The sequence below is a fragment of the Strigops habroptila genome, chromosome 1 (assembly GCF_004027225.2).
Source record: "Strigops habroptila isolate Jane chromosome 1, bStrHab1.2.pri, whole genome shotgun sequence".
NCBI lineage: Eukaryota > Metazoa > Chordata > Aves > Psittaciformes > Psittacidae > Strigops > Strigops habroptila.
The window spans coordinates 144631795-144657194 of record NC_044277.2 but is presented as its reverse complement, the minus strand read 5'-3'; the positions used below and the strand labels follow the sequence as shown (position 1 = coordinate 144657194).

Here is a 25400-nt window from a genome sequence, read left to right as displayed (position 1 = left end):
AAGCCAAGTCACCAGGCCACCACGAGGCATGCTAGGAGTAAGTTACAATAGGAGCAGCAAACATATCTTAAGATATGTTAGTGAGCACCATAGGAAACTTCAAGAGGACTTTGCAGTCACACTTACCTGGGCGAACATAACTAAGAAAGAGTAATTCTTTGGCTCCTCAGAAGAGAGCCTTTTACTACTGGCTCAGCAACAAGGCAACTGTTGACCTTTAAAGATGTATTCATATTTCTGCCTGGGGTTAAATTTTGGTGTATTTTTATACACACGCACACAGACACACACTTGTAATCCTTGTACCATTTAACCAGATTACGCACAAAAATGTTCCCCAAGGGAAACAAGATAAAAAGACAACATTTATTGTTTGCAAATGTGTCTACAGAAACCTCAAGTGTGCACACCATGCAGCCTTAACTCTTGTGCCCTGAGGAATTATACTAACTACTGCTCTGTAATTTATAGGTTAACAGAATGGAGGGAAGAGCTCACGTTCAACATTTGGTAATGATACGTCTGAAACTAAACTCAAGTAAAGAAAGGGAATGCCCTTGTCCAAAGGAAAATTACTTTCTTGGTTTAGATCCCAGAGCCAGGTTTAATCAGCAGTGGAAGTACTAAACTGCTGTTCTGCCCCGGTACTTCAGCAGCAGAGGTTACTGAATGGAGACTCAGCCTCATTTGACCATTTTGATGAAATTTCAGCATTTTGATGAAATAGCTGAAATGCCAAAAATGCTGAATAAGCACCATTTCAGTTTGGGTTTTCAATGATCACTGAAACCAAATATCTCTTCAGAAAGAGCTGTATTAAGATCACAGCTTATTTTGCATAGATCATGGAACAGTACTGATCAGATAACAGCATTTTCTTCAAGCTGCATTTAGAAGGGTGTCAAATAGTTTATCACAATACCAATGACTTGAGGAAGAATTAAATCCATGTCTTTACTCTTAAATCCAAAGCATCTTGCCATTTTTCAGTGAATTATCACTGAAACTGATATACAGTGAAGCAGACTGACTTCACAACTACAGACAACAATTTTTCCTCGTGTAATATTAACCATCCACAGGTCTTGTAAGCCCCATCCTGTCAGCCACTGCTTTGTCCATGCAAAGAGTAAGAGGAATTTCTCTATATATTCATTTTAGGATTAAAATACTTTCCAAAATTTTGGAGATAGATAGGATTTTTTTTGTCCCTTTTTCAGAACACCCTTGATATGGCTAGAGAAATCAGGGAATCAGAATGGTTGGGGTTGGAAGAGACCTAAAGCTCATCCAGTTCCAACCCCTGCCACGGGCAAGGACACCTTCCACTAGACCAGGCTGCTCCAAGCCTCTGGCTCATGTTATTTACATGATTTACAAATGTTACGTTACCATGTTATTTACATGATTTTCAAATCATGTAAATAACTACTACAGAGTGACTAATTGATCAATTCTGAAGAGTGCTGTGGTTTGAAATAAGGTTTACCCAACAGTGACTCTTTCATTTCTAGTGGAATTACACTTTTTGTCTTTTCAACTATGAACGCTCTTTGGGATCAATACCAATCCTTATTTCTTCTGTATTTACTATGCTTCCTTTCTTTAAGGCACCCTTTTATTATCTTCAGCTTTCATCACCATGTATGTAGCTGCAATTAGAGCTGATGCATATGGTGCCTGCTGGTGTCCACCTTTTTGCCAGTTATGGATGTGCCCATCCTTTACTTGATCAGCACACTTCATCCTAACTGGGATGCACTCCTAGCTTCCTCCTGCCCTGCAAGGCCAGGAGCCTGCAGAACCTTTCTGCTACCAGAGTATCTGCACATTAACTCTGGGTAGGACATAAAGCAGACTTACATAAGTTTCTATCTATTTATTTTCTGCCGTTTTACTTGGCTCGAGGCTTCATATTTCCATAAATGCCTGTAACCTGCACAGTCGTTTTACATCACCCCCCTTTTCTAAGTTTGTCATTTTCTTCTCTTTGTTCTATTTGTAGCATTGTTTCCAGATTATCAGATTTCATATTTAATTCAATTTAAATTAATACTTAATGCCAGTTAACATATTAATTATTAATTAAATAATACGTTACTAAAACTTTTTGCCAGTGTTTAGAGGAAAGAATCTAGCAAAAGCAGCAAACTCACAGGTTAGAAACTTCCCTAAACACTAACATTTTTCTTCAGTACAGGTCTTTACAATGGTTTAAATAAGTCGCACACATTTTGATGATATTTTGGTCTTGAAGTATTTATGCCACCTCTCTTTGGACTTCAGCCTCCACAGTCTGCAGGCAGACAGCCATAACACTGCCAACAGGGTCTGGGTGTCCTAGGGATAGTTTGTGACCCCTTCTGCAGTTCCATAAGCACCTATTAAATGTATATGACTTGTATATCTTAAGATACACCTCTGCATATCTTAAACCACCTACCTCCATTCAGCTCATGCTATCCCCTCACATACACCATGCTCTCTTTCCTTTCAGTCACCAGGGAAAGACATATTCCAGACAAATGTGCCTAGTGGTTCCCTGTGCTATAGGGCAACAAAATCATTGTGAATAAAGACTGAGAGGAAGGAAAAGAATTTAAAGTTACAAAGAGAAAACATCCATCATTTTCTTATTCAATTCACTCAAATATCTTTCTCATCCAGAAAGCTTGGAGATATAAGTAACAAAATAAAGAGTACCAACTAGTAATAAAAAAGGAAAGATACTTGCAACATGGATTTAGCCACTGACATCTGGAATATACCATGAGCCTGACTAGTTCTGTCTCAGATGGGAAACCATTGGCTGTAAGATGAATTACCAGTGACTGTAAGATGAAGGACACAACCAACAGTGTATTGCGTCAAAGTGTTCACTTTCTTAGTACAGTGGAAAGCAGATTCATTGCAGTGACTCTGGCCCTTCTCTTCCAGTAAGGTCAGTCAGATGTTTAACCCAGTCATCCCAATTTCTGAGGCTGTACTGAGCATTTTGATGTAAGACTTCTCAACTCCTGTCTCAAGCTTGCCAACAGCTTTCTTCTCCCTAAGGTCCAACACTCCCTGACTCATCAGGTGAGTGTTTTACTGTCTCTAGTAATTATTTATAACAGTTAAAATCAGAGTAAAATTACTTAAAGTTTTATATGAGATAAAGATTCCTCTAACCTGGATATCCTTTCTAAAAGATGTTTAACAGTAATAAAAGTTTAATTATCATGAAAGAGGATGTAAATGTGTTGAATTTATATATACTCCCCTTAAGAAGTACCTCTCAGTAGCATCAGAACTGCCTGAGGTTTTTAAACATGCCCATTACAGAGCATCCTCATGCAAGTATGCCAGATTTTTCTGACTCAGCTTTGGCTGGAGCTGTTAATTCATTCCCAGAAGCCTCCCAGCTTACTATAAAACATGTCCTTGTTTCATGCTTGTGACAAGCTGAAAGTTCACAGCAAGCTGTAGTGTGAGAGGCAGCAGATCCCAAATATCTAACTGGAAGAAATCACGCTGTGGTGGCCTCGCACAATACATTGGGTTTGCTTTTATTTTTAGCTTGGTTTCATAAGTATTATTTGAGAGTAAAAAAATATGACCTTGTTTTAGATCTCTGCCTTTAGTGTCTATTCTAGCAGTTTTTAAAGTTAGCAACTTAAATCCTGGCTAGTTCCTTCAGGTTTCTTGAAAACAGAAGTTAGGTGGAGGATGCAAACTATACCAATGCCTCCATCAAAAGAATACCATTATGAGAGCACATCCCTGCTCATCAAAGAGCCCACTCAGGAGAATGAATGACCTCAAGACAATAAAGCACCGGAAAACAGATTTAATTAACTTCATTGCTTATAGAAATCTTTGGTTTAAATGCACCAAAACCAAACCAAAGGGCATTCACTTCATTGCCTCTCCACAACCCAAAGCACAATAAAGAAACACAAGCTTCAGCATCTAGAGCACCAAAACCAGTGTTTGCCAGAGCTGGATTCAAACTTAACATTATCCTTAAGTGATAAGAGTGACACATGTCAAGAGAACAGTTCTGCCTTTCACAAACTTGCCAAAAACTTGGCCTCTGCCTCCCCTTTCCCTCCTGCTATTGTGCCTATTAATTACACCTCTATTAATTACAACAGGCTCTATTAATCACCCTTGCTCTTTCCCCCTTCCTATCTCTTCCTTCGGAGGCATGAAGATAAACTGGGTGACAACGTGGGACAGTGTTTTTCAGACAGCTGAAGTCCTCTGATTGAACTCTGTGCTAGGGAAAATTCTCCCATTCTCTTTTTCTTCATGTTCTAAGCAGAAGTTTAACAGAAATCTTTGAAGGGAATCTTCACCGCCTTTGTTTGTGTGTAGCATTGACCAAGACCCACATCAACTTAAAAGCACACCTGAGGGAAGAGCTTTTCTGTCTCTCATTCATTTCCTCTGGATTACAAAAATATGATGACATTTGAGACAGGATTCTCTCTGTCAGTGGTGAATATGCCATCTCTAATGTTCTAGCGCCAGGGGATGAAGGACCAGTCAAACTCGGAGTCACAAAATGAACCACAGCAGAGATGTACAGAAACCAGCAGCTGGAGACTAACCTGTTTACGGTGAAGCGATGTCCGTGGTAGCCCAAGGGAGGGGATGTAAGGGGCCCTGAGGTTAATGGCACTGTGCAGCAGCTCCTTAAGACTGCAGAACAAAGGCTTGCACAATGCCACACTGACCGTGTAACAGAGTTGACAGCTGACACAGCTTATTTTATGGAGGTAGCTTGCCTACAAGTTAAAAAGCAGCAGGAAAGCAAGCTGGAAGGAGTAATAAGGCAGGCATGTCATGCTGAATACCTCTGTGCTCACAAGGCATTCAGAGTCACTGCCCTGCCTTTCAGCAGTGCTGTAGTACAGCTCGAAATGGCTCCAGCTTTGACACAAATGAAAACCAGGCTCTTTGGCATGGGGCACCTGGCCCAGGGCAGCAGCTTTCAGCACACGTGAATAACAGAGCACTTGGTATAACCAAAAGCAGGGTATGTTATCAGAGCTAGAATTACCACAAGTGTCTCTGTTTCTGGAAATGTTTGTAAAGTTTCTCTTCAGGCTGCAGTCTGATAGATCCCAGACTTTCTCTTCTAAGCACTTCCATTTCCAGAAGAGAAATTACCAGGTTAAATAGGTATATGCTTTTCAGGTTACAAACTTATTTAGGATAGCTACAGGTCTCAGAGGAGCTATTTATAGGCCTAAAGCAAACATATTTGCATTTGTTGATGATGAGTTTGGGGGGTTGTTTTGCTTTCCTTTGGGTTCTTTGCACAAGCATCCTTAATAGTGCCATTTTCTGATTTACATATCTGATTTTACCTATTCTGATTATGGATTTACATATTCTGATTTACACTCTCTTAAATATAGGTGGTTTGTATAGGATTATGTTATGGTTTTATTCTTTTGGTTACAATAAATAAAACAATACACATTCACCTTGGAAAGGAATGATAGAAAAGAATGTAAAAGCATATAGAGGGAAACAAGCGGCAGTGATGCTTAATTAGGGACAATAATACACACTTCCTCCTGGAACTTCAGAACTCTTCCCAGAAGCTAGGCCGTGCTGGGAATTGCCTGTGGAGCGGAGGATCGCAGTGCCCTCCCGCGGCGGCAGGCTTGGGGCTGCTGCCCGGCTGTCAGAGCCTCTGCTCCTGCCAGCTCCACTGCAGCAGCGGATGGAAGCTGGTAATGCACTAACCCTGCACAACCCATCGGCAGCTGCTGAACGCGCACGTTCCTCAGCGTTGGTAAAAACTGATAATAATCATAAATCACAGTCCGGTTTGGGTTGGAAGGGACCTTAAAGCTCATCCAGTTCCAAGCCCCTGCCACAGGCAGGGACACCTTCCACTAGAGCAGGTTGCTCCAAGCCCCTGTGTCCAACCTGGCCTTGAACACTGCCAGGGATGGGGCAGCCACAGCTTCTCTGGGCACCCTGTGCCAGCGCCTCAGCACCCTCACAGGGAAGAACTTCTGCCTAAGAGCTCATCTCAATCTCCCCTCTGGCAGGTTAAAGCCATTCCCCTTGGCCTGTCCCTACAGGCCATTGTCCAAAGCCCCTCTCCAGGTTTCCTGTAGCCCCTTTAGGCACTGGAGCTGCTCTAAGGTCTCCCCTTCAGGAGCCTTCTCTTCTCCAGGCTGACCCAGCCCAGCTCTCTCAGCCTGGCTCCAGAGCAGAGCTGCTCCAGCCCTCGCAGCAGCTCCATAGGTGGCCTCCTTTGGACTCGCTCCAACAGCTCCACGTCCCTCTTGTGCTGTTGCCCCAGAGCTGGAGCAGGACTGCAGGGGGGGCTCCCCAGAGCGCAGCAGAGGGGGAGAATCCCCTCCCTGACCTGCTGCTCACGCTCTGGGGGTGCAGCCCAGCACACGGGGGGTTCTGGGCTCAAGCACACACTGAAGCCGGGCCATGAGGGCCTTCTCCTCACTCAACACCCACAAGTCCCTCTCCTCAGGGCTGCTCCATCCAGTCTCCCCCAGCCTGTGTTTGTGCTGGGACTGCCCTGACCCAGGGGCAGGACATTAACTGATTGACTTTTACTCCCTCCAGGATCAGGTCAGAGCACTGACACCTCACAGATGCTCATTCAACAAGGTGACACTGTTCTGCGCAACAAATCTTGCTACAGCTTCAGTCGGCATGAGGTGCTGGCTGTGCAGGTTAGACGCACAGGACAAGGGGTATGAGAGCATGCTGCAAGAGTGCCCTGAGAAATGGTTCAACGTGGAGCATCCAGCACACACAAATACATTTCACTTTTTACAGACTTCCTAATAAAAATTGACAAAACCAGGCCTGGAATAATACAGGAAACACAGAAAAGGCTTTTGGCTCATCTGTGTCAGGATGTCTGCAAGGCTGTACCGTGCTAATTTCATTTGTGTGGTTCAGTGTTCAGAGATGCAGAGAGGAATATGAAACATTTAATCCTGAGGCCATATATTCCAGTAAGTAATTGTGCTTTCCTAGGCAAAATTTTGTTTGCCTACTTAATCCTTTCATTTCCCATGGAAATACTCTATATCCTTCTACTTTTTTGGTGTCTTAATCTTTCACATCACACAGTAACCACATTGCCTTTTTGTCTTAGCACAGCCAAGGCAAACATCACCATATACTTCTGGCTTTCAAAGTAAGAAGGTGCACAAACAGGGCCAATTGAACCTAAACCCTGCCCAAGCATTTTAGCAGAATTATTTATGCTCAGACATTGCCTAGTGGGTCTCTACTCAGAGGCACAAGACTTATTCAGAGAAGCAAAAAGTTCCTAATACTTTGCTCTGAAACAACAGGGACAGAGAAACACCTACACTTACAGACATACATTTAAATGTGACAGGAGCTTATGTGTGTGTGAAAAAGTCTTCATTTCTCCCCTCAAAAAGCAATGTTTTTTTCCCTAAGTGTCCCAGATGATTAACACAACTGAATCCAAACTAATGCTTGCCCCTTCTTTACTGAAGACAAGCCCATAGCTTTCAGTGCTACTAGATAAGTAACTAGGAGCCAGATGGCAAAGAAACATACCAAGATCCCTTAATTCATGTTGAATAACAGTAACTAAGATTTATATTCTGAGTCATGGGAATTGAAGTTTGGGAGATCATAATTGCAAGTGTAGAGACTGTGACAGCCTAATAATAAATCTTAATGAATAAGAATTAAGTTTCTTATGTAAATCACAACTTTTGTTGTTGCAGTCTCCATTCTAAGGTGCTGTGCTCAGACACCTTTCCTATACTTATATTTACACCCTCACAATTTGGCAAGATCTCTAAAACGCTATTGCAGTTGATTCTTTAGTGATATAAAACCCAGAAATCAAACATTGATATTCTTCACACAAAGGTGAAAAGAAAGCATAAGCATCAAGCTAGATTATTTTGACCTAAACAACTTTTCCTTCCCAGCAATAAGGGTGCTGACCTACACTTCCACCCTGGTCCTACAATAATATCAAGATCTCTCAAGAAAGTCACATCGTTCAGAGTTTTTAAACCAAAAATATCGAATACAGCAAGTAGAAAGCATTTTACCAATCTTTAGCCAGCTAAAAGCTGTCCTTCAAGTTTGAACTGTCTGTGCTCCCTCTGCAGTCAGCAAACAGCAGTAGGCAATCTTAGCATGGGCTGAATAAATCATCTTCTGGGATACTTAATCAGAAGACTGGATTCTTAGTGGCCTAGATGCATAACTTTTAGATAAATATTCCTGTAAGCCAATACATACATATTACAGGAATTTATGCAGCTTGTGGTAAGTTATCTCTCCTTGGATTTTCATCTTTTGCTCCCTCCCTCTTTCTCTTTCTCTTCCCCAGCCCATCTCCGATTTCCTCAGCTATTTTTGTTTCACTTCTTATCCACTTTTCTTTGCAGCTCTTGCTTTTGTAGCCAACGTCTGGTCCTTCCTGCTCACAATCTCCCCTGCTCTCTCGCTTCCTTTTTGAGTCTCCACATACAAATAATTCACTCCCTGCCTCCTACTTCAGAGTCCCCCCTACTCTCCCCTCTCCCTTTATTCCTCTCTCCCAGTTGCCGAAGGTTTAAGGTCAAGAGAGTGATCAAGCAGCAGCTTTGTTACACAGATGGGGTAGGAAGAAAGCAGAGGGAACAGTAGGATCTGTGAAAGATCAGTTTCTCCCTCTGCTGAGAGCCGAAAAGAGCTCTGAGGACTGAGCCTGCTTGCACAGCTACCAATCAGTAATTTAATCAGTAAAACCTCTTGCTTGACAAAATGGAATCCTTCACCAAATCTAATAGAGGTGCAATTAACGAAGGCATGTGGCTTTGGATGTGTTAAGTTTGTTCTCTAATTCCTAATGCCAAAAGACCCTGAGCAAATAGAAAACATCTGTTCCTCTGGCATCTTTAGATGTATAAACCTTGTTTACTTATGTATGGCTGGGTGGACCAGCAATCCAAACTGTGTGTTTCAGGGCACCAGATATCAGCTTGCAGGCAGATCAGGAAGTCGGGAATAAGATACTCTTCCTGTAGTAACTCACAGAGTACAGTTACAACAGCTGAAAGGAAGGAAATTGTTAAATATTTTTCTTTCAGTAAAAATTCAGGTCTGCTGGAGCAAGATGTAATTTTAAAGAAAATAAATTAATAACCAATAGTTAGAAGAGATTTAGTTTTTCTTCCCTCAATACGAATTAAATTCTTAACACAGGAACAGCCAGTCTTTGGGTAAGCGACCACAGTTTCAGTGAAGCTTTTCTCAGCATCTCCAGAATCAGCTTCATAGAGATACCTTCTAACTTCCCATAGCAACTCACCTATACATCACAACTAGCAATTGTGTGCACTGCAGGGAGGAAGAGAAAGGCTGAACAGGAGGATGAAGGTGGCAATGAGACTTGTTTTCCTTTGCTTTTCTCTGGTAAAACTCTCCTGGACAGGTATTAGACCTAATTAAATCATACAGAAGACTTTTGTATTTGTTTCCATGGCTATTTTCCTTCACCCATCACTGCCACAGGGTTTGGTTAGAGCAGACCACATTGCATAAGAACACTGGAGAACTAACAGGGTCTTCAGTGGCCCTATAGCAGTGTAACCCTGATGTTCCCTTTTCTTGTTTTGATAATTAGCCTTAATGATGACAGATTAATCCTGAGCTGAACTGTTGGACAACACATTGTGGAACCCTTCTTAGGATTCATTTGCCTTCATCCATTTGTCCAGGAGCTGGTCTTTCTCAGACTTCATTTACTCTGTTTTCACTTGGCCCTTTCTAGTACAACTAAACAGATGTCCATTGAACTAGCTCTCAACCCACCAACCCCTCCTGTTACATCCATCTGGAATTTGAGGGGGTAAAGTGAGCAAACAAATAAAATGTATGATTCCTGTACCACTTAGTGAGAGGCCACAGCATTATGAGTGTCCTAGGTGCAAGTAATGCATGGTAATTCCAAATGGCCCCATGTTTGATTGGGGGGCTTCTCCCTCTGTCCTAGCACTGGACCCATGCTGGTCAGAACTGCTGGCTGCTGCTACTACCTCCTGTTTTCATAAGGAAACCCACACCTCCCTCCCAGCACTAGAAAGCTTTCACCACCAGCAATGCATGTTGCAAACAGATGCCACAGCTATTCAGGGATACCCAGAGCAGCAGCAGTGGTAACAATCGGAAGGGCAAGGACCAATTAGAGAGAGGCCTTTCCTAATGAAAGGTCTGGGAATGATGTTCTGGCTCTAGCAACCCAAGCAGAGATTTGCTGCTCCAGGGGAGTCAGGATTTCCCTCCCTTCATCTTTGTACTTTCTTCTTTTAGACAGAGACTAAAAAATAAAATAATTCTCATATCCTTGGAAAGTATTTTTGCCCCTTTACAAACATCTGCCCCTTCAGATGGTTGTAACACTGAACCTCAGAGCAGCTTCCATGTCTGAAGGGGGCTACAGGGATGCTGGAGAGGGACCCTTCATCAGGGACTGTAGTGACAGGACAAGGGGTGATGGGTTCAAACTGAAACAGGGGAAGTTCAGGTTAGATCTAAGGCAAAAGTTCTTCCCTGTGAGGGTGCTGAGGCGCTGGCACAGGGTGCCCAGAGAAGCTGTGGCTGCCCCATCCCTGGCAGTGTTCAAGGCCAGGTTGGACACAGGGGCTTCGAGCAACCTGCTCTAGTGGAAGGTGTCCCTGCCCATGGCAGGGGTTGGAACTGGGTGATCTTAAGGTCCTTTCCAACCCAAGCCAGTCTGTGATTCTATGATTCTATGTGTGTAACATGCACTGAGGCAGAAAAAGCCAGGGGCAAAAGCCAGAGCACTTGGTTGCTGACATTGATTATTCAGGTCCCCAGGACAGTGTTTCCAGAACATACAATAAATGCAGCAAATACCACCAAACTGCTCCATGGATGTTTTTTCTTAAATGTGGCAGGAAGTGCTATATTGCCTTTTGCACTGTTTTGCAATGGACAGTTCCAGATCATACCAAAAGTCTGAACTCTTCCTGGTTAGCACTGCAGCTAAACCCAGTTAGCCTCATGTTGCCTGTAAGGAACGAAAACATGTCCCTGTGAACTTACTTCTGGGTGCACCCTGCCAGCTATGTTTGGAACCTATGATTTCTGCTATGTCCTGAGAGTTGTATGTATCCAATGCTGTAATTATCAACTCTTTCCTCCTCTTACGCTTTAATCTGAGGTCTCGGATGTCATCCTTTTGGCTCAGAAGATGCCTCTCTACAGCAAGGTTCCCAGTTTTCCCACACTCTGAATAGTATTCAACTGTGAGAACTAAGCTCATACGTGTTCCACAGCTCACAATGTTATGTCCCTGTTAAACATCTTCATATGAGATTTAAAAGAAAAACAAAACAGGTTATAAGCCCTTATCTAGATTTGTACCTTGTCCTAATGTCATTTGCTTCTCTTGCAGAGGTTTTTGCATGACATCTTTCCAGTCAATAAAAAGAGGTCAGTCAATGCAAGTCAGAATGTGTGTCTCAAAATAGCCATAGTCCAGCAGCCCATGAGACTGTATTATAATCAGTACTTTGAGGTGCTCTTCCAGTCACCATAATATCATGGCCAGGACACACGGTTACACTGGATATTGTATTTTTCCTCAATCCCCCAACCTCTGTGTGCCTCTGAGCTACAGCATGACTTCAGCCGAAGGAAGGAAACTCCTTCTTAGGCAAAAGAATGTAAGAACTCCTAACCCATGTAAGCAAAGACTGTACCCGGAGACACTCCACTAGTGATTTAGACACTGCCAGATCTATTTGATCTGGCCACTGCTAAAACTGGATATACTGCAAAAACTGTAAAGGAAGCACTCAGCGAGTCCAGCCCTCTTCAGCAGCAATACAGCCTTTTAGCAGGGCTTTGGGGAACATGGTTGGATGTTGGCATCCCAGCTCCTGAAGCTAAATACCTGAAAAATCAGTTGAGAAGTCTCTCCAAAAGAGTAGGCTATAAGCCAAGCAAGGTGGACAGGTGGAGTATTAACTGATGCTGCAAGTATCATTTTAATCTGCAGGTCACACACATACAAAACCTTTTCCTTACCTGGTGGGTCCAGAAGATGGATAGATGGGTTTCAAAATGATTGCTATTATTATTATTACCAACAACAGCAACAACAATAGTAACAAGAACTCGCCATGTAAAAGGTACTTGGATTTCTAATCCATTGCACCCCCAACACCAACACATACACTCTGAGAGAGTTAGAATAGGGTTCTCCTGTAGTTTTATTTAAGAATAAAATAGAAAATCTAACATCCTGATGCTGGAGGTTGATGCTGAGGTTTCTGATTTGTAAGTAACTCTGATATTCACTATAGACGTTATAAACCACACTACTTAGCACATACTCTAGAAAACAAATAGCTAAGCTGAATTCAGGACACATGTAAGGAAGCATATGAGCTCAATGCAACGACCTTCCTTCACCACTGAGTGAAACATCCCTTTTTTGCCACCTTCAAAACCTACAATCACTACTGCAGTCAACCTGCAAAACACAGGTTTTCTTCTCATGCAAAACACAGCACAAAAAAAAGCCACAATATGGGGCTCAACCCAGTCCCTATAAGGATTCTATTATTCTTCAGTTGTTCTTCTCTACACTGACTCCCTGAACCATCACAATGTTTTCATTTATTTAGAGTTTCCAGGGGAAAAAAACCTCAGGAGAAAAGCCAGTAACCTCTCTTATTAACAAAGCAGTAGCACTTTACTGGCCCTTCTTTCCTAAGTAATTTGATTTTTATAGCCATTAAGAACTTCTCTTCAGTGGAAGCATGATGAAGTAAATAATAGCCATTCTGTGTCTTGCCGAACACCCTGCAGCTCCTACACTCTATTAGAACTGTTCTTATTTAGTCTACAAGAAAGAGCATACATGACAAATAGCTTACAAAAAGCAGGCAAAAGTCATGTGGAGGGCAAAAATGCACAGCCTTTAAGAAGTATTAGAATTATTTATATATTAAATAGGGTTTTTTTAATTTTTAAAATTTAGCTTACAGCAAAATTATCTTCCTTAAAATAAGAGTATTAATGTTTGGATCAAGGGCAATTTAACTATAAATTGCTCTGCATTCCAGAATCCCATTATCCTCTCAGCTCAAGGGGTGAAGTGGGGGTGGGAAATCACTTGTGTAATAGGATTTCCAAATTTTACCTTATATAGTGAGGGCAGTCAGGTTTCTTACCATCTAGAAGACCAGAATCCACAGCTCAATGTCCAGCCTGCAAGTTTAGGGGGGTTTTAAATCTGCAAGGATTTTCAGAAGAATGCTTTCAACACATTCTAACTTCCATAGAGTTTAAGGCCACAGTATAAAAGTAATGAGAAGTGTAAGTGTTCCAGTGACACCAGTAATATTTTTCAGCTTTCTATTTTTAGGATTTCTTGGCAAGGTTTCCTCTCTAACCCTGGCTCCCAGTTTCTGTCTAATGGCCCAAGCTGCCAACAGGGTTTTAGAGGAGAAATGCCTTGTGGCAAGTTTTTTCTGACTTATTACAGGAAGGGCAAAATGTGATCCTCCCCCCACCGTTAGCCAAAAATGGAGCTTCAAAGAATCTTCAGGAATCCAGCAGCCAGCAGTCCATTCATCTGTGTCAAATCCCTGTGAATTGATGCTTATTCAAGTCAGGATCCCAGCTTCATACCACAAACTCCCAACTCCAATCTTCCTTCTCAGTAAACATAGAGTGAAAATGCACTTTTCATATTTGCCCTCTCAGTGTTTGACAGGTATAAGCCAGCTTTGATTTTGCAGTCACATCCAAGATACAGAAGTGATGAAGGCAATAATTCAGTTAAGATCTTCGGCTGTAAAAATTTATAGTGATGACTGATCAAAATACTGAAGATAGCACTGAAATACAACTGGGGGAGTGTTAACAAGGATTCTGGCTAGTTATTTATTCCTTGCTTTTATTTTTCTGTGACAAGGTATAGTACATAAATTTCTTAATGAAAATTACCACAGTATGTGTAAGCAACAGAGAGAATCTGAATATTTATAAGGAAATTATTAAATCCACAATGAAATTCAGAACAGCTCCCACTTTAAAGTATTCTGTGCTCAATCCTGGACCGATGTTAATCATTCTCATCTTGTTTTCTCATTCATTCTCTTTCTGTCTTCTCATTCTCAGAGACTTAAGGTTATATTTTTATATTAAGACAAATTTGCAGCTAAAGTTGTCTGAGTTGGAATTAAAAGGACTTTAAAACAATTCAAACTCTGGTGAGATCCCCCTAACCCATTTTTCCATCCAATGCCCTCCGACATTGCTGAAACCTGTTCAGGTTTGCTGAGTTTTTGAATGACATTCCAATGCTGTTACACTGACAACTTCAATAGAGCTGCAAAGCCCAAGAAGAAGCAAGCATGGCTGGAATCTCAGTCAGAGCTGCCCAAGGCTCAGCCTCCACCCTTCTAGAAGAGCCTCTGCCTCTGAAGATGGGGGCCATCCACAATGAAACCAAGCACTTGGTTCTGGTCAATTAGTTCTACATTTTAATGAATATCAATGGCCTTTCAGGAGGGATTGCAAGGGAGAAATAAGATGAATAAGGAAAACAGCTTTTTGCTCTCATGACAGTGTTCTTCCATTTCTCCTTTTACGGGTGTTTAGTGCATTCAGTGATCTCAGCTGATACATTAAAAACAAGCTCCTTTTTCTGGGGGGAAAACAGCAAAGTGTCATGGTTTGGTGACACAGAGGCTATCCCATCACTCTTCTCACAGTTCTGACAGTGTTCCTTTTGTCTAGACCCTCACATCTTAAAGCCTTCATGCTACATGTGTAAATGCATTCCTAAATAGGAATTCCTTCCAAATGAAGGCTGAGGAAAGAAAAGCCATCCCCATGCTGCTTTGACATGGTTCCACAGTGAAGAACACTACAGCTTTCGCCTTCAGACCACTGGTTTTAAAACACTGGAATCCAGAAACCCTAAAATCCTCCAAGTTTTGTTCAGTTTGAGCCAAGAGATTCTCTTATTTTCCCAGGTGGGGACACACTTGATGCAACTACAACTACCCAGATGTCAATGGGAAATAAGTTAGGACTGACCCATGGAAAAGTTATGGGTCAAATGTCTCATAGCAGTTAACAGAAGACACACTTTTGTGTCAGAGTAACTGCGAACCTCAGCATTATCCTACTTAGGCAAGTTCCAACCACAGGACAAGAGACTGGCCACCAGACATCCCTCTGATGATCCACCATGATCCATCATGACTTCAGCTCTCCTCAAGTTAGCACTGCCACTGGTGACTTGGTGCTGGCACAGCCGAGTGAAGTGCTACACTCACAACCGTTTGCATGTGAATATAGTTCTTCTTACAGTGCCCATCAACACAAAGGCAAGAAGAAACTGTTCCAAATACCTTAAAGACAGGCTAAAAATACAACCCTTTGGTTAGCCACCCACCAAAATTACAGCTGTGTGAAATCTGGGTCAGAATCCTCAGGTTGAACTCACTCATCTTCTGTCTGATGGATCTTTCACACATACATAAGTAAGTGCACACAAACCCACATCTAGTCCTGATGCCACTGTGCATAGGCTTAAATGGATCTACTGCATTCAAGACCACAACACCATCAGCCTATCACTGAAATTTCATGAACTGCCGTTGCAATAAATCTTCAGAGAGCCTCCGTAAATCCTATGGGGAGCCTTCCAGGACAAAGACCCAAGTGGTTTTAATTTCCCTCTAAGTGATAGCCATAGTTAATACCAGATTTGGCAGGAAGCAGGCATTCCATGCCCATTGGGCTTATACGGACATGAAAAAGAGTTTATGTTTGACATTTGCTTTAAAAACATAATGAAAACCTTTTGCTCTTTCAAGTCCCAAACTAGCATTAGTTTCTGAGAGTCTATTACTTTGAAAAAAAGCATTTGTTGGCTCTGATTGCTTGGATAGCCAGCAAAAAAGCATTAGGAATAGGCTCTTTTTTAGTGCTCTGTAGCTGGATGACAGAGATCAAGGAGCAACAGAAAACAAGATGCTGAACAGCACATTCCCCCTCTGTCCCCCTTACAACTGTTTTTGATAAATAAGAAGTGGCTTATGACATCAAGCTCTGATTCATCACTGGCAGCTCTCCACCAGTTAACAGAAAGGAAAGATAATGTAGTATTTTTTCACATACTGCCCCAATTCTCTCCACGTGTTTTGTCCCTTAATATCACACACAGCATCTGCCTGGTGCCCTGGTGGCACATCCGAACCATATGGCAAATATGGATAACAGTGGAAATCCAAAAGCAGCTTTCCATTAGCTGTGCTCTAGATTCCTGCCAGACATGGAATGGAGGGCTAATGCTTCCAGTGTTAGATGCATTGGGGTAGGACAGGGCTGGGAAGGTTTATAGCATCATGGAATGGTTTGGGTTGAAGGGACCTTCAAAGCTCATCCAGTCGAACCCCCCCTGCAATGAGCAGGGACATCTTCAACCAGACCAGGTTGCCCAGCACCACATCCAGCCTGGCCTTGAATGTCTCCAGGGATGGTGCATCCACCACCTCTCTGGGCAACCTGTGCCAGTGTTTTACCACCCTCATTGTAAAGAATTTCTTCCTCATATCCAGCCTGAATCTCCCTCTTTTAGTGTAAAACCACCACCCCTCGTCCTGTCGCAACAGGCCCTGCTAAAAAGTCTCTCCCCATCTTTTTTATAGACCTCTTTTAAGAACTGACAGGCTGCAACAAGGTCTCCGTGGAACCTTCTCTTCTCCAGGCTGAACAACCCATTTGTGGATGAGAGCCCTCTCAGGGCAGAAAGTAGGAAAGGGGCAAGGCCAGTTAGCTGTGAGAACATGACGCAGCAGCTTATAGAGCTCTTGCAAGTCCCACAGTCAAAATACAACCAACCTAGTCCCCCCATCCTGAAATCTACATGGGAACCATAAAGATCAGTCTTGCTCTGTGTGTCACAGCTCCTGACTTCACACCATGGGTAAGGCAGCAAATATAAAGGCATAATTCAACTGTTAAAAATTGTGACTTAAGGAAAGGAACAGTTCTGTGGTGTGTCCTAGATCCACCATGACCATGACTTACTGCTTTATGCTGCATTACTTAACACCCCACCAACGTCACTTTACCCTATCACCCTAAAGACTTCTTCCTTTAGTTTTATGCATGTTATGAAATGAAACAGGCCAGGAACAAATGAGAGCACCTATTCACTTCAGTTAGCTCTGGCTTCCTTCAGCTTTTTCTCTCCTGCTCTGGAACAGCTCTGATTGATATAAACAAGAGTGGCAGTTGATTCTCTAAAACATTTCACATCTATGTTATTTGTGACAGCTGAAACAGGTATTTGTGCCCTTAACCCAAAAGGGGAGATCCACAAGGCAGTGGTATTTGGCTTTAATTGCAAAGACCTTCTAAGAATAAAACACATAGCCAGGAACCCATTACTAGAGAAAGCAGTATTGACTGATGGCTAAAGCACAGATAAACTGAAGTGAAAAGATCTGTTACAGGCTGCGCTACCAAGTTTTTTTTGGTTAGGTGTCTTTTCACATTTCATTAATTTCATTAAAGCCAAGATGGAAAAGTGCTGCATTGTGAGAGAGACAATGGAAAATCTGCAAAATTATGACTTTAAAATGCCCATACTTCTTAAAAGTAACATCTGAGGTTGTCATTTGTTTCACTTGAAAAACAACCTCTAGGACCTCACATACAAGTTTTATTTTGGGTATGCTACTCATTTTGAAGGTAGAGGTATTCTCAATGATCATCTGAACAGATTTCAAACAGAGCTTTTAATTAAAGTAATTGTTCAGACATAAAGTATAAAGATATACATGTTCATTTCAGGTGCTTCTCATCCCTGCTGTCCTTCTATGGTGATAAAATTTGCACTTTGCCTTCTAGGTGAAACTTCCTTTCCCATTTGATCTTACAACTGGCAGGTCATTGAACAAGAAAACAAGGTTTCATAAACACACCTCGTAGTAATTCTCCAAGAAAAATGAGCTACCAGTTAAGCAGAATAGTAATTTCTGACTCAGAAAGTGGTGAGATAGCAAGGCAGAGACTGCGTAGAATAGTAGACAGCAAATGCAAGAAATCCTGGACTGGTTTAATGCTTTTTCTAAGGACAAAACCATTATCCAAGTCCTAAATGGGTGCACTGTCAAACAGCATCTTGTAAATGCCTTCAGCAGTTGCAAAGCAGAGTCAAACTCCTCTCCCCTTCTTGCAAGGGACTAGAGAGGGCATAAACTATGACAAGAATAACCTCACCCCTCACACACACACTGAGAAGCACACCTAGCGCACACTCAGCACTGGGCACATGCTTACTCTTTACATTCCCACTGTGTGTACTTGAGTTGGCATGGCAAAATCATGTCTAGCTGGAGAATCTAATCCCACTTATTTTGGCTCTTTATGTATTAAAACCAGAGGAGGCTGGAAGGAGGAAAGAAAGAAAACTGCTATCTTCTCTTCATCTGTTTTCAATAGAAGGCCACTTCACATCTGGGGGGGTTCACATGTAGAAGAGAAAGGCTTTTCCCAGAAGTGATCAATTCTAGAAAGCGGCAGGTCACATAAAATGAAGTCACAACATGAAGGTAGCTGCAACATCCAGCCACTGGGACCCAGTGGTGTCATGTACCATGTACCACAGCCTCTTTCTTAATAGCCAAACCTAGATAGTGGGAATTCACATAAAGAAAGCAGGAGTACAGCATATGAGCCTACAGAGTTTCTTGCAAGCTGTTCAGCTGGCTTCTAACTTAAATCTCCTTTTCCTCCCTTGGTCCCTCTCATGTATGTCTTCCCAACTCAGGCCATACATAAGAAGGTTAACATGAAGAATATTGTTAACTACCACCCATGCTAAAGATGAAAAAGCGCCCCAAAATCTGAGTTGAATTTCCTATAGGGTATTTGTATTTGAACTGCCAGGACCCTATATCCTTTGTAAATTATTTTCAGGATAAGAGGTATCTTCACTCACCTGGAGTTTTTAAGCAGTCATTATCATCTTTGTATGAGACTTAATCAGGATTCTCAAACGTTACTTATGTGTTTTATGTCACACCAGTAGTCTCTTATAATGCTGTAAGTGATCCATGAAGAGCTGGGTACAGCACTGAAAGTTTTATTGCTGTAAGAGCCATAGAATCAGATCCCAATTCAGTAACTGCAGCTATGTAAACCAGGGCCTATATTATAACATAAACAACTAAGCATGTTAAAGTATAAAATATCAGGGTTAAATAAGTGAAAATCTATACCAGGATACATCCCAGAGTTTCATAGCCAAGCATCCCGTGATCCACAGTGGGGTGAAAAGGAGGGCAGTGGGCAAGAAAGCTGGTTTTGTAAGGGTACCTGAAAGGATGCAACAAAGCAAAAGGAAAAATCAAGTAGTTATCTCTTCGGAGGAAAAGATAAAAGAGTATAATGATAAGTGGTGTTATATTTGGGGAGAAGAGGGAAATTCATCATTACCAGCACCATATGTGAGTCACTAGGGGATGAAACATTCCTAAACTTTAATTCAGTAAAATATCTTAAGTCACCCTTAAAATTCATTTTCAACTTCTAGAGGTGTCAAGACCACATGAGCCTCTAAGTATTTTATTGTATAGGAACAGGCTTAAGAAACTGCTTATGTTCAAGTGCTTTGTGGAATGAAGAACCCTGCTGCTGGAGCTTAGTACATATTCAACCATGGCAGACTCATGGTGATTCCTCAACCTCCTACAGAGGTAAAGCAGAGTGGAGGAGGAGGGGAAATGCTCCTAACATTTTACTTTTCATGAGGGAGGCCAGGATTGCTGAGGCACCAGCGCTACTCAAGCATATGTTACAATCTGCAGGAGCTCTCTCTGCTGTTGGAGAGCCATGGGTTCTGCATCAAGCTCCAAGGTCAGGAGGAAGGACCAGCTAGAATGAAGGAGACATAGGAAAGGGAGTATGACTCTCCTTCCACATATCATAAAAGAACTCACATGTTTTAAATAACAATTTTGACAATTTAATCGTTGGTTTGGATGATTAAACAATGTGTATCAGGGATGGAATTGTGATCTGAACCATCTGTGCAAAGAAATGGCTTTATGGAATGGTGGGGTGACTGAAACTATTTAACCTCCTTGCTTGTAATCAGCTAGATTTGAAGCAGATTGTACCTACTTATAGCCAACACATCCATTTCTCCCTCAATGTTCTCTGAGACTTCTATTCTATCAGTTTTCTGGACAACCAAATACCATCCAAGATCCAAGAAACTTCCCTGTTTAGATTAAAAACCAGAACCAACAACAATTTTTCCTTTATAATGATAAAATTTACCATTCATAGTCGGTAGGAAGAAACAATTTTGAAATTATAAAGCAAAAGCAATGCTCAAAGTAACCCACAAACTATGAAAAAGAAAGGAAAAAAAATATGTTTTCTATTTTAAGTTTTAAGTTTCATGGGAAAGTTGTTCATCTTTCCGGACATCACTTGAGGGCTGTAACTGAGCCATTTGGGAAACTTTCACATTCCTACTATACACTTAATATTCTTCTGGAAGGAAAAAAGGAGTTTGAAATCCTTTCTTGCTTCTCAGTTCCTCTAAGGAATTATTTTTGTTATATTTTGAAGCTGCCTTTATCTTTCAGAGAACAAAAAAAATCTTTACTTTCCTCTTGCTGAAAACCACTTTAATCCAGCCTGTTTTCCACAGGACATGTCACAGCTGTCAGACAGAAGGCAGGAAACTGAAGCGAAAATGTAATTCTTTCCGGTAACAGCCATTATGTCCCAGTGTGCTTCACCTGTCTGAGACCCCTTGGAAACCTAACTGATACAGCAGCTACAATTGCTTGAGGTTTTTGAAAGGCTTTTTCCTTTCCTTGGTTATTAAAAACATGACAACTTGCCCTGAAGGAACCAGACATTGTACTGAAGACCTTGAAAAGAACTCCAGTTGCACACTGTACATAGTCTTTAGTAAGCTAGCTTCCTCAAGATTCTCATGTACTAAATAACCTTAGCAAGAGAGCCACCATTAGATGAATTAACCTGACTGGTTAAATAATAATAATGGAGTGGGAACAAGATGCATAGTCAAAGGATTTCCCACCTACATACAATAATAAACATTATGCGGCTTTCATCCAGAATGTATTTGTTAGATAAAAGGACACATTTGTTAACAAAAGGGTGATTGGCCTACAGGATTCATAGAATCGTATAGAATCATAGAATGGTTTGGGTTGGAAAGGACCTTAAGATCATCCAGTTCCAACCCCCTGCCATGGGCAGGGACACCTCACACTAGACCATGTCACCCAAGGCTCTGCCCAACCTGGCCTTGAACACTGCCAGGTATGGGGCATTCATCAGCTACTTGAACACAGTTTGACTAATAATGCCCCACTGGCTGGGTCTTCTGCAGTTGCTATCACTTTGGCCTGCAATCCGTGCAGAGGATAGCACTGGCAAAAAAACCCAAACATTAAATTATTAAGGATTCTTGTTGTTTTATTCTGACTTCTCTGTTTTATAACACAATACAAGGAAATGATGCTAAAGACTTCTGAACTTGTGGGCATTCGGGGCCAACGCTGCTATTTGCTTAGTATTGAATCCAAACCCCCTTTAAAATCTTTCTTCCTGGAAGAAATATTTTGCTTCCAATTCTTTCCATCTGTACAAATAAATCATCAGTAGCAGAAGCCAGAATATTCCTGCAGGGAGATGATGGGCTGTGTGATATTGGTGACTACCCTCTGATGTAGCGTAGCATCCTCACATTTGCACGCTCTCACCCAGAGCCAGAGATACCAAGATATAACACAGAAGCCTATGGTACGGAGAAGACAGTACAGAGATCCATTTGGACTGTCCCTTTTCTTTGCTTTGCAGGAGGGACAACTCATTACTCTTCCAAAAGTAGTATGTTTCAGTAGAAAAGCATTTCAATGAGGATCAAACCTGAAGTCTGTTATGTATTCGCTGAGGAAGTCTGCAAAAGTTACTTGATTTACTTCACTTCACACTTCAGTTTCCACTATTGGTTCTTGCTGATGTAAGAGAGCAGGACTGGTACAACTTTTTTTCTTTCTCCCTTACAATACTATACACAAAGAAAAAGGAAATTTAAAGAAGTGGTTAAAAAGTAAAGATTCAGACAATGAGTTTTCAGGTAACGCTGGGATCTCGTGAGGAAGGATCACCTACAGCAACTGAGCCAGGGCTGGTGCTTGAGTTCTCCAGTCTAGGCTGAACAGGGAATTCAGTAGTCAGCACCACAGCAGCCCCTCACAAAAAGCTGATAAACCACTTGAGGTTGAGGCCTAACCAAAAAACATAATGCCAACTATGTGCCAATTTTAAGTTAGCCTAATTCCACTGATTCCAAGAGAAAAATACTTGTCTAGTGTAACACTACCAGAAAAATATACCCCTCCCTTGAAAATGCAAAACAAACAAATCCCCTCACTCCTTAAAACACCTTCCTAGGGTCAAATTTATGCTATTTTACCCTCAGCTTTGATTAAGACCTTTTGGCATATTCTGAGGCAGAATGTCTAATATTACAACTATTTCAACCCCCCAGTGCTAGCAATTCAGATGGCATATTGTATAATTATATATCTTCCTGCTGGAGGAGAAAGATCAATAGAAATTCAACAATACAGAAAGCTCATATTTTAAGTTTTTGCCAGTTGCCTCCTTTTTCATGTTCCAGATGTAAAATAAAGCCACTGATGTTAATACATCCTGGCCACTTCTGTTCCCTAATAGCAGCATAAATTGGAGCCTATGCCAGCTATTGTAGACTACTCCATCATTTGAACTCATTTTATAACCAATATTTTGAGAATTACTGGCCCAGCTTCCCCTATCACTCGTACTAATTTAAAACGGATTAAATGCAATTGGTTTCAGAGAAGAAACTCTTGATTTATACTAATATATAATAATGGAAGAATGCAAACCATCCATTTCATGGAAATTGGTATGAGGGTGGTGAAGCTCTGCTTAGCCACAGCAATCCCTGCTAAATCCCTATGGACTGCTGCTAAGGAAACCACCAGATTTCTTCATCTTGTTGCTTGGTGTTACCCTCTCCCTGTCCTTGTGTAACACAGAGAGGAGTTTAACATCATTTAGTTTGTTCTCTTGCCCCTGGGTTCAATGCTCAGGTTCTCTTGACCCTTCAGGATATCTTTAACAAGGAAAGGAAGACTCGAGAACAAACCTGGTAGTAAAATCTAGCTTAAAAGGAGTTACTCCTAAGGCAATATTAGTAACGTCAGTTAGCTGGAGAGCCCTCTGAGCAGCACTCTCAATTAGCAGCCCCAAGAACACCAGGAACCAAAGGGTGGTGGGGCAAAGCTGTCGTGGGGAACAGGTACCACAGCAGTGGGATGCTGTTTTGGAGCAATAGGGTTACCCATCCCTAACTACGTCCTTGTAATATAAGAACTAGCATGAAAAAGAGAACAAGGCATGGCTTTTGGAATACGTTCTTAATGTGTTTCAAGAGCATCCAGTAAAATTGGGGTTACCAGGTGCCAACTAAGTCACTGTGCAATGACCAGTTAGTAATCTTCCCTCTACTAAAACGTGCCCCATTAACAGTGTAAAATCAGACTCCTGGTCCTTGATCTAAGAGTTAGTAGAAAACTGGTACTTATCTATCCCTGAGGGGAGGAAAAAAAGGGGTTTGCTACAGCAATTTTTCTTTCCAATGTAACATTACGATTTTCAGGTTTAATACAGTGCATAAGGTCACAGGCTAATGTTTCTTTGGCAAGAGATCACTGGAGATCATTGTATATGCTTTCAAAGGGAATAAAGCTCCTTCTTCTAATTCGGAGAGAAGGCAAAATATTTCAGCCCTTTAAATGAGCCACTTGTCTACAACTGAACGCTGGCCATCTTACACCTCAGAGGAAAGCAATTCTGGCACCAACACATACACTCTGCTATTTCCCTGGCAGCTTTTTGGTTTCAAATGTTAGACACAAGAGTGATGGAGATCGTTCCACAGATAGAGTGCTGATGAGATGCTCAAGGGGAGCTCGAAACCAGTACAGATTATTTAGTGCATGTTTACCACTTGTGTGGTATATTATATATGAATTTCTGGGAAACTAATCCTAAAAGGTTTCACCAGAAGTGGTGTGTTTCCAGAAGGGATTTGAAATGAAAGCAGTTGCTCAGTTAGGCATGCAAAAGGAGAGGGAGACTGCTAGAGCGTGCTGAACCCGAGTCAGCAAAAACATTTACACATATACTTAAAATGATTTTAATCCGGTGTTGAATCAAACTTTCAGAGGTAACCCAGAAGGAAGTGCATGAAACTTCAAAGATCCAGAAGTTTGCTTAGCAAACCAGAAACAGAGATGCTTGAATGAGCCTCTGGAATGACCTGCATGGAGCTGAGAGACTGACGGTGCTCTGGAGAGATTTCTGGTACCTCCTGTTGTAGCTCTGCCGAGAGGCTGCTATTTTGGCAGTTCCTCTAGTTTTGCCCACAGCCAGAAACTCAGAGAGACCAAATCACTGAGAGCAAATGGGCTTGAAACGATAAGTTGACCAAAACCTTTCATACCCCTCCACAGTCATGAACTCCAAAGGGAACCCACCACTGAGACCGAATGGGTTTAAAACCGTAACTTGATCCAAAACTTCCCTACCCGTGAAAAGTTAGCATGTGTACTTCAGGATTATCAACCCATCCCCATTTTTGGCCATTCCCTTTCCATAACTACCCCGAAAACAAGCGATTTAGGCGCCTATTCGGAGGTAGCCGACACCCGCCCCGCCTCCCTCCTCCGCGCCGGGGCCGGGGCAGCGCATCCCGCGTACCTGAATCATGGTCTCGGCTCCTCCTTGCGCCGAGCGGCGGCGGGGCCGCGGCCGGGGCCGGCTCTCGGTGCCGCGGCTCGCCAGGCTCGCCCGGCCGCCCATGGGCTCCCCGGGGCTCACCCGCCGCCGGTGCTCATGAGCCCTCCCCGGCTGCCACCCGCGCTCCCGTTCTCCCAGCTCCTTCCCGCTCCGCTTCGCCTTTTGTTACCGTGCTCCCGAGCTGACCACACCGTGCCCCCTCCGGAGCCCGGACGACAAATCAGAGAGCCGGTGCCGAAAGCTCCGTCTTCCAGCTGGGGAACTACAGCCTTCCCTTATCCTGGTGGGAGGGTTTTTGGATCACTGAGCGGTGCGGGTACAGTAACGGCGAAACTAGGAACTCGCAAAAGAGTCTTCGCTGCTTTTGTGCAGGAGGAAAGCGAGCTTTCCAGCGACCTGTCACTAAACTAAGCCGATAGTACCCAAGTAACTTGAGAGAGAAAAATAGGTATTTAAAGTTGACACCAAGAATGACTTTGAAAACA

At 42.3% G+C, this 25400-nt stretch overlaps 1 protein-coding gene across 2 annotated transcripts in view; it reads right to left on the bottom strand.

Moving 5' to 3' along the window:
* TNS3 (tensin 3) overlaps positions 1–25102 on the bottom strand; it is a 198625-nt gene extending 173523 nt beyond the window's left edge. Inside the window, exon 1 of one of the 2 annotated variants that reach the window (XM_030487554.1) lies at positions 25085–25102. Coding sequence is in view for 1 of the 2 variants with exons in the window: in XM_030487525.1 (XP_030343385.1) it covers positions 24877–24978 (102 nt within the window). In the remaining variant the exon portion in view is untranslated. Of the gene's footprint in view, positions 1–24876; positions 25046–25084 lie in introns of those variants that run through there. The other variant, XM_030487525.1, reaches the window with a different exon arrangement.
* Positions 25103–25400: the final 298 nt, after the last annotated feature.